The sequence below is a fragment of the Silene latifolia genome, chromosome X (genome assembly GCF_048544455.1).
Source record: "Silene latifolia isolate original U9 population chromosome X, ASM4854445v1, whole genome shotgun sequence".
Lineage (NCBI taxonomy): Eukaryota > Viridiplantae > Streptophyta > Magnoliopsida > Caryophyllales > Caryophyllaceae > Silene > Silene latifolia.
In genome coordinates, this window is record NC_133537.1 from 337,364,879 (window position 1) to 337,382,623 (window position 17,745).

Here is a 17,745-nt window from a genome sequence, read left to right on the forward strand (position 1 = left end):
GAAAAATTATAAAGTAACGTAAAAGAACTACTCATCATGTGAGAAAGATTATAATAACGTTATTTTTAAGACCGTCTTGCATGCGAATAATATTCGTCTTAAAGGTGGTGTAGAAAGAAAAATTCATATTTACTTTTATCGGATGAAAGTTTAAAGTACGGTGTAAATTCAAATAACAGCCAAAATTTTCCGTCTAAGAATTGCAAGTTTTCCATTTTCAAAGACGGTGTCGTTCCTCATTATTGTAAATTAATCTAGTTTCGTCTTCTTTTATTCTCGTTCATCTATCCAACACCATTTCATAGACTATACATACCTCTTATTGTTTATTTTCTGAGTTTTATTTTAAAGTTTTTGAGTTCTGCTTTAATATAAAGTTTTTGAGCACATTTACTAAAACATTACACTAAAAAAATATAATATTGCTCAAAAACTATATTTATAAATGGTAATATGCTCAGAAAAAATTGTGTATATGCTCAAAAACTACAAGGTCTGAGATACTACCTCAGATCGTAATCCTTTTTCTGATCCACCACCACCAGTTTATTTGTATTTTCCATTCATTATCCTGCGATGATCACTTAATCTAATTGTGATCAAAGGGCAAAGGACATCCAGACATGAGACACCTAATATACAGTATTTTTCATAGGGTAACGAGTCTAAATTCATTTTTCGTAATTTTGTTGTTGCATGCAAAAGGAATCTTATGCATCATATCGTACAAGCAAACACAGATTAAATTTGCACGCTAAGAACTGTAATCCTTCCTTTTCTTCCCTGCATCCATAGTAAATCCAGTCGCACTCGTCTACAATACACCGATAACAATTCAACATTTCAAAAAAAAGAACTATGTAGGGTACCTTTCTTTATCGTTGCCAAAAAAAAAAAAAAAAAAAAAAAAAAAAAATTAGTCACATACGGGGTTACCGCCTTACCTGTACATGTATGCACTAGAACCAGATCAAACACAGGATATTACCCGGATTTGATACTTGATTAACCCGTATCAAAATCCAAATGCTTCTTGTGAAACAAGCTACTGATTTTCCCCAAAAACTCCATTGAAATCCAAAAACAGAGCTTTTGTAGACGTACTGATGGTCAAAATCCGTCAAATGGGAAGTTCAATCAATTAATTCCGTCTCAATGTGATCCATATGCAGAATACACGAAACTGTAAATGAACTAAACATAAATACACAATGACGATGGGATTTCTTACTCCAAATTAGAAGACGTATGCTGTGCAAGTGTGCATTCATTCCACCCTACAACCAGACTACCAACCCGACTAAATAAAGGACTCCCCTGTATTGAGTACGAATGAATACAAGAATAATCTACCATAAGAAAAGCAAATATATACCACGCCACACTATTCTTGCCACAGAAGCTTGGACACGCAAACCCACATGCAAGCGATGGTGGTCAAGCCGCCTGTTAAAATAGGCTGAATAAGGTTAGCGAGGAAATCTTTTACGGCTAAGAATCTCTTGTTCTTTTAACCGATGTTGGAATCTAGCTAGCCGGGCCTGTAAGCTGACCAACCCAGCTGCCTTTCGTGAAAGCACAAAGCTTAACTGAGATACATAATTATCGATTAAACTTCCTGGCTGATCAATCTCGGCCAACAATTTCATTTCCTGTCACAAAACAAATGTCAAACATCAACCAATGCTTTCAAATGCAAATCATGCATTTCAAGAACAAACCTTAGGGTTCGAGGGTGTTTTCCTTTTAAAATCTTTCCCATGTTGAGAAGGAAAAGAGAGAGCATCGAGATAACGAAGATTTTCGAATCAATCAAGATTTATAGAGATTGAAGGTTAGAGATAAAACGATTTGTTTGGCCAGAATTTTAAACCGTTAGCAAACTGTAAAAAAAATATACGAAAAAAACATCACAAGGTACTAAATTTCGAAATCCTTTAGCAATTTTGTTAAATGTGGTAGTATATAGTAAACATAAACGGCAATAGCTATATATAAATGCTTACTTCACGAACAATGACCATCGTGTCTTCTATCTCTTTCCTGTGCGCAGAAATTAGAGCTTCTTCCTCCTACCAAAATCAGGGGAAAAACAATTGATCAAGCACACTAACCTAATCTTACCTAACGACAAAGGAAACAGAAAAGAAATAAGCAAATTGAAACACCTATAAACATTAAATTAATGACAAGAAGTAGAAGAATATCAATCACGAGAAGATACCTCCAATATTGCATTCATATTTGCATCATTGACCGAGGATTCAGGCTCATAATGCCTGGGTGGCACATTATTTGAGGTGCTTGTACTTTGAGATTTCTTAATGACGGTAGATGGGTCAGGTCCACCACTCTCTTTTTGTAGCCAGGTTTCAAGCTTTTTTGATCTTTCATCCCTACTTGATATTTTCCTGCGAGGAGGGGACGCCTCAATGCTCTCGTCTGCATCAGAAGTTTCGGAATACGATGCATATGGTTTTGAATTGTAGGTACTTTTTATCTCAACGTTGTCCTTGTCTAATCCAGAAGCAGCTGTATTGACATCTCTCCCATTGCGGTTGTAGCTAGAAGAAACAGTAGCAGGGGGCTTATTGATATCCGATGAAGGGTTATACGACACGTTTTCATTTGTTACAGCCCGTCGATTACCCGTGACTGCTCTACCTTCAGGAAATTGCTCATTAGCATCGTACATGTCCGCTAACACTTGCGAAGACGGTACAGATGAGGACTCCTTATTTACAACTGGTAGTGAACCCGACGTTGTCTCCTTCTTTGAATTCCCGCTTTTGGAAAGACTCTTTACCCTGTCAGTCTTCCCGGGGTTAATAATTATTTGTAGCATAGATCAGCAAAACAAAACTTCTCAAAAACATGGTTACCTATCTGCATATCTCAATGTATTAAGGGTATGTTCACAAGAGTTTGCATTAGGAGAGATGCATGATATCATGACTGTCTTTGAATTGCCAACGAAGGAATCGCGAAGAACTTCCGTGAGTTTACTTCCCCGAAATGGAATATGAAGCTGGTCGTTCTCAAGAGCACGAATGCACTCCTTGAGAGCTAAAAGACTTTTATTAATTTCAGCACCCTCAATCCTGAAAGAAAACAAGCAAGTTAAGAAAAAAGGGTGGTACATATACACTAGGAAAACAAGCAACTTTTAGTAGATATGTAAGCTTAAAATGACGAGGACCAGGGAAACACAAGCAACTCATCATGGACAATTGCACAATGATGCACAAGGAGTTGACAATCGACTTGACCTGGGAGGGAGAGGGGTCACAGTTTGAGAGAAAGCAGCAAATAGTGTACAAATTAATTTTTACGAACATGTGTAGGACAACAGAAGTGTTTGTAAATGTTACAATTATACTCCGTCATCTTCTCTCCCCATCCCCAACATCTTTTCTCTCTACTCTTCCCACATTTTAGTAAGTGGAGGGGTGATTTAGTAACTTGGTACTCAAGACCCCATGTTTTTTGTGTTTCCTAAGACAGTAAATCACAAGATTCAAAGGGAAACTAACTTCAATGGTAATAGAGTACTAACTGCTTTGCAAGTTGTAACATGGACTCCTTACCATCTATTGTTCCTTTGTCTATTCAGTGGCTTCTCTGTTTTATTCTATGTTGAGGCAAAGAAGAAGACAAGTGAAGCAAAAGAATATGAGTAGATGAAAGTACCTAGTTTGTCGATCATTATCAGTAGTATCTGCACCTCTCTCACTTCCTGCTAAATCAATGAAGGAAATTTTTCCAATCACCTTTCCGTTCTTAGCTTCATTTCCATCATTGTTTGAGTTTCTTCTGGTGTCCTTTATTTCGCTATGCTTCTTCACAACAAGCTGCAGGATAGCATGTGATCTTGAGGATTCCTCATTGGCGCCTGTGGAGCCAGTACTTCGAGAAGCATTCCCCTTCTCTATATACTCTTTTACAATTTGAACATCTGAAACTTCGAATTCTTGTAGTCCAACAATGCAGACTTGCTGTCGTCCATCTTCTCTCATGCAAAGTTTTCTACAACCATGTATGGATGTTTTCTCATTCAGTTTGTACAGTAACTAAGTTCTCAAGCCTACACTTTATTCAACCATAGAAAACAGCAACAATGCAACAATACTCACAGGGCCTCATGAATACTGCAAATATTGGGACATGGGGTAGAGAGAGGGGGGAAGGGTCAGAGCCTCAATGGTATGCACTCATAATCTTTTCTGCATGACTCATGATGAAAGTTAATGCGTAACAAAACAAGCTTTGGTTTATTAAGCAGAATATAAAGAATACCATACAGTGAAAATTCATGAGTACGTCCACAATTGATATGTGAGTAGTTCTAGGGTAAGGTCTTCTTATCCAATTACTCTAAACACCTACTTTAGTGATGCCAAATTATCATAATAATCCTACCCTAAATATTTGATGACACCACTATCACTGTTATTATAAATTTCGTCACAGCAGCATGCAATTAATCTTCGGTATCTCATCTTAACAATCAGAAATGTGCTTTTTAACAAAAGATGCCACCGGCCGTGTTGACTAATAACAACTACTTCCTCCATTTTTCTAAGTTTGCCCCATTTCATTAAAATATACCTCACATTTTATTATTTTATGGGGCAAACATAGAAAAATGGAGGGAGTACTATACAGAAACAGTAGAAAGGTTTTACTTATAAGGGAATTTCCTGAAGCACGAATTGTCAATGACCCTATCTCGAAATGGAAATAAAAATAGAAGTGAATTCTATACGCAAGAATCATACTTTCTGTCACAAAGCAGATCGAAGAGCTTGCCCCCATAAATTTCAAAGTAGCTGAGCCACAATTTGAATCTCTGGTTACGATATCCAGGATGATGCAACAATCTCATAAGATCCTCGGAAGCTCTGATTGGTAATGGTTTCATGGTGAATGTTTTGCCACTACCTGAACAGGCAAGGTGATAACTCAAATATTAGTGGGGGAATTGTTAAAAATATGAGAAATTATAATACTCCGTAAGAATTAAGAAGGGAAGATAGTTAAGTTGAAACTTGAAATATGCTATGTGACGCCTAGCCTCAGCTCTACTATAAAGAGCAAACTATGATGGTGATAGATAAATGATTAAATCCCAACAAAATTGTTATGCAATCAATAAGACTAGCCATGTTATCATGAATACTCCCTCCAATCCAATCCAATCCAATCTAATCCAACATTCTCTTTTACTTTTGAGTGATCTTCGAAAAGACACTTGGACCATATTTTTCTCCCTTTATACAGAGAAATTTTTCACCTAAAATATAATTTTGTGAAAGATATTTTCATAACAAAACTAAATATGTTAGTTTTATACTTTTATCCTTCAAAGATTTATATTTTTTAATGAATTAACGGTCAAACTTTTTAAAGTTTGACCTCCAAAAAGCAATAAGGAACATTACATTGGATTGGAGGGGGTACTAAATAATGTAACTCCATTCACTGGCAACCAATAAAATTCAAATTATTCATAATGGGGAAAATGCCACAGATAACTGCATCCTGCATCCTGTGATCTTACTTAACAATAGACTATGCTGCATCCAAATACAAGAAGGTGGGACATTCCATGTACGACGGTGCCCATAGGGAAAGCAAGTTGGTAAAGGGAAATGAAACCATATTAGGTAGCTCCTACTTGCAAGAACCTAGTATGTGACTGTCAATATACAAAAATAAGGTACAGTCTACATACCAGTTTGCCCATAGGCAAAGCATGTCGCCTTCGTGCGCTGAAATATTGTTGGAATAATTGGCTCAACAGTATCACGATATACCTGGTTGTAGAAGAAAATAACACAAGAAAAATTACAGAACTGTACACCATGTCACCATGTACCAAACAAGCTATATGTAAATTTTTTCCCAAATAATATAAATGTGATAAATAAATAAAAGGTATTGCTTGAATGCACTAGCAACCCAAAAGTAAAGTTACCTCATCATTTGAAACATGCTCATCCAAAATAGCATCAAAACAAAATTCATGCTTCTCAACATAAGCTGTCAAGTCCACCTATGGTTTTCAAAAGTCCGTCATTATATAGTTTTCACTGGCAAATAATTTTTTTTCCAAGTGAAAACTATAGACAATTCATCAGATCTGAAGTTACAGATGTAGTGAAGCCAATTCATGACCAGACAATACCTTTAGTTTGGGTTCATGAACAGATAAGGCATTATCATATACAGTGACTACATCATCCTCCTTTCGAGCAATCTCCTTCTTATTTAAAGGCCTCTTGCGGACCTACAAAAGCAACGCCATATTATTTATAGTTCAATAAATTCCTTAAGCCAAAAATATATTTTTATGTGCAAAGACACTATGCAACCGAAACCAGCAAAAAGGAATAAGATAAATTTATATTTCAACATATTCCTTAAGCCAAATAAATAAGTTCATATGCGGAAACAGTATGCAAGCAAAAGTAATGAAGACGAATAAAAAAAAATCATCCAGAAATCAAATGATTATGCAAGTATTTCTACTCAAGGCCACAATGAAATTTTCCACATTAACATCAATTTTTCCCAGCCAATACCAAATCCATGATACGTAAGACCATGTGGTATCAAGTAACTATACAGATAACCTATATAAGTTGAATAAAATACAATAATTCAGGTTCCGGAATGAATAATATAGGTCTAGCAAAATATCGCTTTTGTCAACTTATAAACATTCAAAACGGAAGCGGCCATTCCTATTAAAGCACATCTAGGCCTAACATATTGTTTCTAAGTTTCTGAAACTCCAAATTCTATTTCTCCATCCAGAGCCTCGACACTATTCCAAAGGACCCACATGCTCGGATGAATTAAAGTATGGCTCATAACCTTATTCCACGATAAAGCTTGCAAGTTAGGCCTGTTTGGTTCAACAACAGAACTAAAAAGAGTGGTGTCAGACAAGGGATTGAAAGCAAAGTATTTAGCCTATTCAATTTCCTTTGCAAACATGTGAAATTATAATTCTGCTCTTTCTTGTTAAATAACACCTCTCTCATTCTCTCCCTTCATGTCCAAATTATGTAGCAATTTCACTTTGGAAAGGTACGCAATTTTAGAAATATGTGGCAAAGATTTCAGAAAGGGTAAAAACCAAACAAAAGAAGCATACTGTAACAGTACGCAACATACTTACTCGATATATTAGCTCACAATTTCAAAGGTACTATCATGTTAGAAAAAAAAAAAACAATGAAAAAACATGGACCGAATATATAATCTGGAAGAAAGTTATCAATTACATGCTGTTTTAAGACCCAAATAGCCAGAGAGCATAACACCCTCTCAGTTTTTAAAGGACTCTTCGCAGACATTTTTAAACCCGAAGTTAGAAGGGATGATAAACTGTGTGAACCAAAAGTAGTTTCCCTAGTTCCATATCAGCAAGGTGGTAACACGAAATAATTTCCAGTTCCCAGTAATTTATGTTAACATGGGACACTAGACATTTGCTCTCACCACCACCCCTCACCCCCAAATCAATTCCACAAATACGAGTATAATGAAAGAGGGGGAAGAATGCGTTATTATTTCCAATAGCTTCAAATTATGATAACAAAACTCATTCAGACAAAAGCTATCTTTCTTAAGCCTTGATAGCAATGGCACTACCAATGCCTTTTCAATTAAGATAAATTATCATTTGAAGCAGTTAATCATTAATAAATACTGAAATAGACGAGAACTGAAGCGTAGCATACGAAAAAAGTTCGGGTTAGAAATCATACAATAAGATAATTCAAAAAATGGTCCTCTTCAGCACCAAGACATATATCTATTTTTTTGATGAAATGAATGAGAATTAAGTCTCTGCCGATATACTTACAACAACTCTTAACTTCGCCACATTATTTTCCTTTGAACTGGTCTCTTTCCCAACAACCATCACTTCAGCAGCTGCATCAGATGGCCATTGTCCTCTTTGGTTTCTGGTGTTGATGGGATAGGACTCCTCATTACTGTCATTATCATATGCTGCTGTCGAACCAGGCATAAAAGGCGACGGCTCAAAGGGCTCGGAGATTATGTGCTAAAATAAAAGTAAAATGTATGAGAGAAAGGGAAAAACAGACAGGAAGGAGGTATACCATTTATTTGCACGAGAAGACAGTATTCAAAGATTTGGGAAAAGTTATCTCAGAACTTTTTGTTCAGATAATTCATGGATGACAAAATCAGCAAAGTTCCAATAAGCCCAAATAAATGCATGCTGTAGGAGAATACCTCGGACAAAAGCTCAGTGTCATCCATAGCGTGTAAGTCCAAAAGCCCAGCTCCAAAATCCCCCCTGAAATCTGGAGAGTAAGAGCCATCCCCTGAAACACTCTGGCCTGTCGGAGTATACGGCTCAGAACCAGATTCCCCATTTAAATTAAGGTTTCTCATTAGTTTCAAAAGCCTTTGCTTCTCCTCTGTTGATTGTGGGCCATAACCCTTCAAGACAATTCACGCAATAGGCAATGAGCTAGTTGATATAAAATTCTTAGCAAAATTGAAACATTAACAAAACTCCAAATTCACACTCGGTCTTATGCGAGACCGATGTATGAATACAAGTCCTTAACCGTATCATAGATGGAATAGGACCGTTGTATGCATACAGCATATCATTTCAGCTTTTGTCCCGAATTGAAACAATCTACAACCTAGTTCCCCACATTCAAACATTCGTAACTACATTTAGGTAACCAAGACCACATCCTCAGAGGCAACACCTAGAAACAGGCCACCATAAAAACGCAGCAATAATGGATGCCACAATTTGCAATACCGTAATTCAAACAACATTGAACCAGCAGGAATACACCATGCAGCCATCAATCCATCATTGTAATAAGCTTTAACCAATGAAGATTCCATACAAACCGGGATATAGTACCATTAAACACAAAGCACTACCACCAAAAAATCAGAAAAAATCACAGAAAATATACCTGCATGAGCATATTAGGCAAATGATTAGAACCCAAAGGAGAGGCCAAATGCTGCAATCCTGCAGACTGAAGCCAACGTGCCATAACAGCGTCACCAGCATCACCGACAGCACCACCACCGGGGTGATCATACAGAGCAGTTGCTGCCGCAGCAGCAGCATTGCTCTGTTGCATCTGACCACCCACGTGGCGCTGTGACCTGCGTTGAGGCGCCAACTTTTCAAGATCTATCTTAACCAACCTTCACATTACATACATACATTCATCAAAATCATCAAAGATTTCGCAAATTAGTAATTAAGTAACAATTGAAAATCATTATTCCCTAACTAACTAACTCACTAATAACTAGCTAATTGGAGAGGATACACACATAAATTCATCAAGAGTATCGCATGTTACCTAATTAACCAAAAATTCAAAAATCACCATTACTCCGTAACTAACTAATCAAGGAACCACTCACGAGTTGAAAAGAATACTAATAATTGGAAATCATCATCAAAAGTTTCGCAAATTTTGTGATTAACTACTACAACAACATTACCCCAGTGCCTCAATCGCTCCCGCAAATTGCAAGGTAAGGGGGGTCGGATGTACGCAACCTTACCCTTGTGATTAACTACTAATTGAAAATATTACTTCGTAACTAATTAATGGATGAAATACTCCCTACTTCCCAGTTGGAAAGAATACATACATACATTCATTCATCAAAAGATTACGTAATTAACAAACAATTCAGAAATAATTACTTCGTAAAAAATCGATGGTTTACTTACTAGTTGGAAAGAATACATACATATATACCTACATACATCAAAATCATCAGAAAATTTGCAAATTACGTAATTAACTAACAATTACAAATACTCCGTAACTAATTTATCGACGAATTACTCACTTGTTGGAAAGAATCATACATACATTCATCAAAATCATCAAAGCTTCGCAAATTACGCAATTAACTACAGTAACAATCAAAAATACTCCGTAACTAATTTATGGACGAATTACTCACTTGTTGGAAAGAATCATACATACATTCATCAAAATCATCAGAAGCTTCGAAAATTACGCAATTAACTACAGTAACAATCAAAAATACTCCGTAACTAATTAATCGGCGAATTACTCACTAGTTGGAAAGAATCATACATACATACATACATACATACATACATACATACATACATACATACATACATTCATCAAAATCATCAGAAGTTTCGCAAAATACGTAATTAACTAACAATTGAAGGATCATTACTCCATAACTAACTACATAAATACAACAAAATCATCAAACGTTTTGTAAATCATGTGATTAACTAACAATTGAAAATCATTAATCATTAACTAACTAAATAACGATTTACTTACTAATTAAAGAGATTTCAAATTCAAAGCAAAGCATCAATGACGGTATAACAAAGGAATTTGATCGTCGTATCGTATTAATTGCGATCTTTGGATGTGAAATTGAACCGATTTGAATGAATCAATTCAATCGCTAACGCTAAAATGCGAGAAATTGGATCGAATTTCTGGAGATTAAAGTTTGGTGAGAAATGCGAGATTTGGAAATTTAAATGTGGAAATGTAATTCTCACTTCTTGTAGGCTGTAGCAATGATCGCGTAATTTTAAATTCAAGAATCAATATAAACCGGGTAGTATCCGTGTTTCGCGCGGCCTGTTTTAAACTTTTATTATTATAATTGAAGAAAAATAATATAATTCATATATAACCTTTAATATTTTTACATATATATAAAAATAAATTAAATTTTTTTTGCAGATTTTATTTTTTTAGTTTTTAGTTTAGTGTTTTAAAATAAAATACATATAATTTTAACTAAAAGTAATAAATAATAGTTAATTACGCATGATCAACGTTTTACAAAAAAAATTGTAAGTGAATATCATATTAATTAAAATAAAATTTATTCGAATAATGGAACAATCAACATTAAGTTATCAAATTATATCATTTCACGATACGTTATGTTCCAAATCAGTTAAAATATTCGTTCAAAATGATGTGAATATAGTTTTATGCAATTTTTTTATTTTGTATGTATAACGTTTGATATTTATGTATGAAACATATATGGTCCAAACTAAACTTATTCAAATGTTCTGGTTGTGTCTCACATGTGTTATGCCATATCTGTAAGAAATTTGCACCTTTTGTTTTTTTTTAACAAAATATAATGATGTTTAAGAATTTACCCGTAAATAAAATAGGTTGAACTTTCTCAAATATCATTTTTATAAGATAACATATAAAATATTTAACTAAAAGTAATATCTAGTTAGTCATAATCAATGTTTTATTCTCGACGTATACATAATTAACTGAAAATATTAAAGGAAAATGTAATATGATTTTTACTTTTCATATTGTTTATATAATAGGGTTTTTCTACATAATACCCTTGTGTTTATTCGAATTCCACGTGATACCTCTCGCTTTTCAAAAATACTAGTGGTGCCCCTAAACATATTAGAATACCCAAAATGCTCTAATCCGCCTATTTAAAATGTTTAATTTATAAAATTTTATTGATTTTTTGGCAATAATTTGTCATGTCATTAACATTTAACATAAACATCGTTTACTCAATTGTAAACATATTTTCTTTACAGAATTTAACATATTAAGAACGTGATTTTTAGTAGTTTAGGTATTTTTAGAACATTTTACTAAATTTAGGGGTACCACTTATAATTTCAAAAATATAGGGGTACCACGCATAATGCGAATAAACACTGGGTATCACATAGAAAAACCCTATATAATATTATATTGCTTAATAATCATTACTTTTCTTTTAATTATTCAAACTCACTCGCGATCACTGTGTACATACATACTCGTTATTACCGTATTTAAACCTCTCAAAATCTCATATGTATTTAATTTGTCGCAACATAATTTTTCCGTTCCCACACTATAAAAACTTATATCTTAGTAGTTATTTTTAAGTTTTTTTTAATAAATATAATGACTCTTCCAAATATATTTTCTTTAATAAATTTAATGGTCTAAGTTGTATAACTTTCTCAAAATATTTTTTTACGTAAATGTAAAACTTTGTGAGATACTCACTTTAGTCATCTCTACATAAAATATCTTAATAAATATAATGAAAATTATACTCGATTAAAGTATTTTTCGTAATGAACGTTTTTATTTACAATTTAGAATATTTGTCAAAATTTTATATTAAAATTTATTAAATTATAATTAATATTTATTTGGATTTATGCTGCATTTATTATGTTCATATTAAATGGTTAGTTGTAATTAATGTTTGTCATTAATGTTGTATGAGACACGTGGCGCATCCGCAACGTTTCAACTCAGTTATATATATCCATAGTCACCATTTTTGACAATCCAATCTCTATATTGCAATGCCTTGTAAAAAAAAACAATATTCATATATTGTTTGGAGTCAAAAGGAGTGGGAGTGGTAGAAGGAGGAGTTGTCGGTAGGACGTTCTGAGGGCGGCGACATTGACGATGGCACTGGTGATGATGTTGATGTGGGAGGACATCGTCTCTGGTGATGGTGGTGGGATATATGTGGTGGAGGGGGAGTTTAATTGGTTAATTTGGGGAAGAAAAATGGATGAGTTAATTAACAAGGGTAAAATGGTCTATTTATGTCGTTTTTAGAAATATGGTATTAAATTTGGAAGAAAATTAGATTTTAGGTATAAGTTTTGGAAAAAAGTTATCTTAGGTATAAGTTTTGAAAAACCGTATTATAATAGATACTCCCTCCAATTTCATTTATTGTTCCCCTTTCTTTTTGGCATAAAAAATAAGGGAATCAATTTGGACCACACAATACACATGACCCCACATCAAATTGATTGAGGAAACAATAAGGAAAATGGATGGAAAGGGAAAGAGGAACAATAAATAAAATTGGAGGGAGTATAAATTATCAATGTGTTTTTCTAACCTATGCCCACTAGGCATAGGATAACAAAAAAAAAAAAAAAAAAGAATTGAATGTATTTCTTGTAAAAGAGAAGTAAAAGTGATGAGATATTGTTATTTCCCATAAAAATAGCATTTAATTCTTTCTTTTTTTGATTTCTTATCCTATGCCTAGTGGGCATAGGTTAGAAAAACCGTCAATGTGTTTTTCCCTCAAGTTAATTACTCAATTGCAAAGCACTAGCTAACTAGTACTAGACGTCTAGACACAAACCGACTTACATTGGCATATGTATAAATAACCTCGTGGGGTTCGTAATCTGAAATACGCACAATTCAACATACATACTTTACGCCTAGACTCAAACCCTAAATAATTCATTGTAACCGGTAACATCTCCATTTCTCTCTCCTTCTGCCATGTGTTCATATTGTTTGAGTGAAATTAATTTGATTGTTTCAAGTTATTGATTGATTAATTTTACTCTTTTTTTTCGAGTATTATTTTCATCCCATCAGATCTTTGTTTGTTGTGCGCTTTCAGATTATTTTGGGTTAATTAACTTCGGTTTGTACCTTTTTTTTTCTTTTCAAATTTGGTGCTTTATTTGTTTTTCTGATTTTTACAGGCTGTGCGGTGATTTTGGGGTTAATTTTACTTTTCTTTCAAAGATTTATTTTGTTTTCTTTCAGAATATATGTCGAGTGTTTGGTTGATTATTGTATCCGGTAATCTTTCTCTGCTATTTGGGTTCGTTGATCATTGGGTGAAATTCATTTGATTGTTTCTAATTTCTGTTTAACCCACTAATAATTTGTTTAATTTAGCCCTATTTTTCAAGTTAATTCATTTGTATCCGGTATTCCGTTTCAACTTAGTTGCTTTACACAAAATCTCATTGAAGACTGGCGATATCCGTCACAAGCCGGATACCGTTTCCTCTCATAAAATGCCCATTGAGAGGTGAGTGGGGTGCCCCACCTTGTCCCCTCTCCCTTTTTGTGAGAGGTCACAAGATTCCGTCACAAGCAAGACTAGCTGGTTACTTTATGTGATGAGTGATGACTGACTTTTCATGTTTAGTCTTTCAGTCTACAATTGTTCTTCGTACAATTTATCCTAATTTGTATTCTTGAATTCTTTCAGCATGTCTGGGACCTCTTTCATTTATCCTCGCTTGAGGCTTTTTTGTGTCTGTGTAGTGGCATCTCTTGCTGCTCGAGCTGCTGGGTAAGCATTCCTCTCTTTATTTATCGCAAGGTTACATGGTTGTGAGTTTGGTTAGTATGTAGTTCAGTTTGCTACCTATAGTAAACTGGTTTCCAATGAGTATTATGGGATTAACTAATCTTGTGCTCCTTGTGCCCCGTTCATTTGTTGTCCTATTCCATTTTAGGGTGTCTTAGTTAATTGTTGTCCTTACTATTTTAAGAATGAACTTGATGAGCATTTTGATCATTCACACTCAATTTTGTCTTTGTGCCAAAACTAAAGGACAACAATTGACCGGAATGGAGGGAGTTTAGAAAAAAATATTATAAAAAAAAAACACCTTTTTGTTTTTTCAATAAGCTTCTTATTTGAATTATTTAAGTAATATGGTCTGAATCACAAGATAAAATAAAATAAATAAATCACATATTTCAGTTTTTTTTTCTACTCATCTACATCCATATTATCATCCTCCTTGTCACTTTCTTCTTCATCTTCATTTTCACTTGTATCATCGAATGATTCGAATCCATGCCTTAATCTATGTTATTTCGCAACGCTTCTTATCAAACATGCCTTAATCTATTGTCGCTTGAATATTCACGTCATGTTGTATAACAAGTATCCCAAGAATATCCATCCTTATAAAATTATGAAGTGTGAGAGCATAAATAATAATGGACATATATCCTTATGTGACATTTGGGGCATATTTTTGACATCTTTCACCTTTCATTTTCACTGACGAATGTCGAAAATTAAAATGATGCTCAGAAAATTCCCTCGGGTGTGCTTATTCATATTCGAGGAGATGACATTTACCATTTTTATCCCTAATAGGAGACAAATATCCAATTTTATTTGAGTATCCGGAGTCTACTAGATAATACTTTCCTTTAGGTGGATTATTTTATTTATCAGTCATTCTCCCTTGCGACGGGTCGAATCCTTGCGACGGGTGGGGGGACAAGGTGGTGTCCCACCCCATGTGCTCTCTCTCTCCCTCCCATGGGCATTTTGTCTCACAAAATGGTACCCGTCGCAAGTCGCACTTGCGACGGGTATCTCCGTCATAAGTGAGATTTTGCCTTTATTTATAGTTTAAGGTTTATGAACTTTTGAACTTATAGTAGCAGAACTGAACGTCAACTTATATGAGCGGAACTAAACTTATAAGAGCTAAACTAAGAGCTGAATTGAATTCAACTGAAGTTATAATTCTAAGAGTTCAGATGAACCGAACTTATAAGAGCTGAACTGAAACTGAATTTATAGGAACTGAACCGAACTTAATGGGTGACTTTAATAGTAGTTTATTTCCCATTAGTCACTACTCACTAGGCAATTGGAAAAAGGAAAAATATTTCCGGTTACCAAGAGACTAGCATGCTTTCCCCACGAAAGTAATATATGTAATTTTAAAAATTAATCTCACTTCCCCATAAATCTACCCTTTTTACATGTTTTTGTTTTTATTTCCTTCTTCCACCACCTCCTCTACTAATCGCCTTCTTCTCCCATAAATCACAACCCTCTTGTTCGTGATCTGATACCACTTATGATACGAGTGCGGAGTCGATTTAAATAAATGAACGATGATAGTATTGAGGATCGAACTCGTGAGACCGAGGGACAAGTTTGAATTCGTAGGGATATTTGCTCGGATTAGAACTATAATCCGTACAATGGTGAATTGTAGTCAAGGCTTATTGTATATAACTCGTGTTAAAGTTTGAAAACGCGTCAAACGCTATGAAAGGTTGGATGGAAAATTCGTCGATTCCGGGTTGCACATTTGCATACACAAGCTTCTTAACCAACAAGACTTCTCTATCAACTAAAATACAACTAAAAGATAACTAAAAATAAGTAATTAGTAACGGATATCCAGAATCGTATCACTTACTCTATTGTCTCTCCAATCCAAACCAAACTCATCCTCCACTTTCTAAAGTCAAACTTCTTAAATATTGACCTTGATCATATTTAGTCGAATTATAAAATTTGTAAATAAAATTGGCATATTTACGAGTTTCTTAAAAAGAGGTTTCTGAAAATTATAATTTCGACACAAAAAAGTAATACTCCGTCTTTTTATTTTTGCAGAAAATGGAGGAATGAGCGGACGCATCAACAGAAGCATCCTGACGAGGAGGCTATTCGTGAGGAGGCTATTCATTTGGAATATATTGAGAGGGTAGCTAGGGTGTTACAGGCACTCGAGTCAAACAATCACGATGCGGTAGCTGCACTCGTGTCAAACAATCATGGTGCAGCGGACAATTAGAAGGAAGCTATTAAGGCAACTAAACGTAATAATTAGGTCGCATCTAGAGCAACTAACCCTTAGTTTTCGTAGCAAGTCTCCTGTGTTACGGACATATAGCTTCTAAGTCCAGTGGCGGATCTATAGGGGGTGATGGGGGTGAACCCTCACCCCCATTAATTTATATAAAAAAAAATTAAAGTAGTTTAGGTGAAAAAATTGCAAACCTACAAATAAATATTTTAAGCGCCCTTAACAACCATAATACTTTATGTGGTTCAGTGGTATGAAACATGCTCTATGTTATTGTTAGTCTCGTGTTCGATTCTTACTTCATATACATTTTGTTAAATTTTTAAATTTAAAAATGTCAGCAAAATGTAGTTAGGAAGAATCGAACCTGGACATTCTTGCTAATTGAATGAATAACCAGCCACTATGCCACTTATTTAATGTTACATAGATGAAAATGAATTTGTACTTGTATTGGAATTCCTTAAGAAATGAGAAATAAGTTTTTATATAAGAATTCTCCACAATTACGGAGTATATATACTAACACAAATTTTAGAATATATACGACGAGACGATCCTTTTCTATTAAATTTGACTAATTTATTAGTATCGATGAAAGAGTAATTTTTATACAAATAAACCGTCTTACGACGTGAGAGCGTTCCAAATTATAATTACTTATGTACTAAAGCCTCTCGGGTTGAAGGTCTGAAAAGTCGGAATTTTTAATCTCTTTATATTATGTAGTGATTGTGTACTTGTTTGTGTGTATTCTTTAGTAGTACTCATTCTGTCTCGGTGAATAGTTTACACTTGATTTATTTTGTAACGTGAAATTAAAGTAAAGGTAAATTATTAACTTAGACAGAGGGAGTAAGTCAGTATAATGGTCATATCAACGTTGAAAGTAACGGTGTACTACATAGTTTTCAACGTGAGAGAACTTGTCGTATTTTATTGCCCCTACGCTCTTAGCGTAAATTGTATTGAGAGTTTTTCGAGTAATGACATTTTGCTGTTACTCTTTATGGTGTAAATATTATTAAACACCCCCATTTTAGAAATCCTAGATTCGCCACTGCTTCTAACAGGTCAAGTACTGAAGTACTACTCATGTGTGTAAATAAGACAAAACAGACCCCTAGACAATTTGTTTATGTATTATCTACCCATATGTGTACTACTTGACCTCTCCCGTCGCATGTTTCCGTATGCGACGGATATGCTCGTTACAAACAAGAATTTGTGTAGTCTTCATGACTACTCGTTTTTCAGTTGTTTTCTTTGTTTCTCTTTTGCTCAACTACTTA

The 17,745-nt window shown here is 34.4% G+C and overlaps 1 protein-coding gene and 1 long non-coding RNA gene across 2 annotated transcripts; one reads left to right on the forward strand and one right to left on the reverse strand.

Annotated features, from left to right (window-relative positions):
• Positions 1-1,107: 1,107 nt before the first annotated feature.
• Positions 1,108-10,631, reverse strand: LOC141619148 (kinesin-like protein KIN-13A). Its single transcript, XM_074436168.1, has 13 exons — positions 10,368-10,631; positions 8,985-9,225; positions 8,275-8,484; positions 7,877-8,080; positions 6,188-6,289; positions 5,978-6,055; positions 5,735-5,816; positions 4,779-4,941; positions 3,691-4,026; positions 2,883-3,101; positions 2,225-2,807; positions 2,007-2,072; positions 1,108-1,652 (listed from the first exon to the last, which is right to left on the reverse strand). Exons 2-13 carry the CDS (start codon positions 9,156-9,158, stop codon positions 1,470-1,472), a joined length of 2,400 nt encoding a protein of 799 aa, XP_074292269.1. The 5' UTR covers positions 9,159-9,225; positions 10,368-10,631; the 3' UTR covers positions 1,108-1,469.
• A 2,566-nt stretch (positions 10,632-13,197) lies between these two features.
• LOC141619142 (uncharacterized) lies at positions 13,198-16,729 on the forward strand. The gene is made up of 3 exons (XR_012531596.1): positions 13,198-13,331; positions 14,089-14,172; positions 16,261-16,729. It is a non-coding gene; the product is annotated as an uncharacterized LOC141619142 (long non-coding RNA).
• The last annotated feature ends 1,016 nt before the right edge of the window (positions 16,730-17,745 follow it).

Coding starts and splice junctions, on each gene's coding strand:
- LOC141619148 (XM_074436168.1), bottom strand. CDS start 9,158: ATGCAACAGAGCAATGCTGCTGCTGCGGCAGCAACTGCTCTGTATGAT. Junction 3,102..3,690: donor GATAATGATCGACAAACTAG/GTACTTTCATCT, acceptor GTTTTCTTTCAG/GATTGAGGGTGCTGAAATTA. Junction 1,653..2,006: donor CGATGGTCATTGTTCGTGAA/GTAAGCATTTAT, acceptor GTTTTGTGACAG/GAAATGAAATTGTTGGCCGA.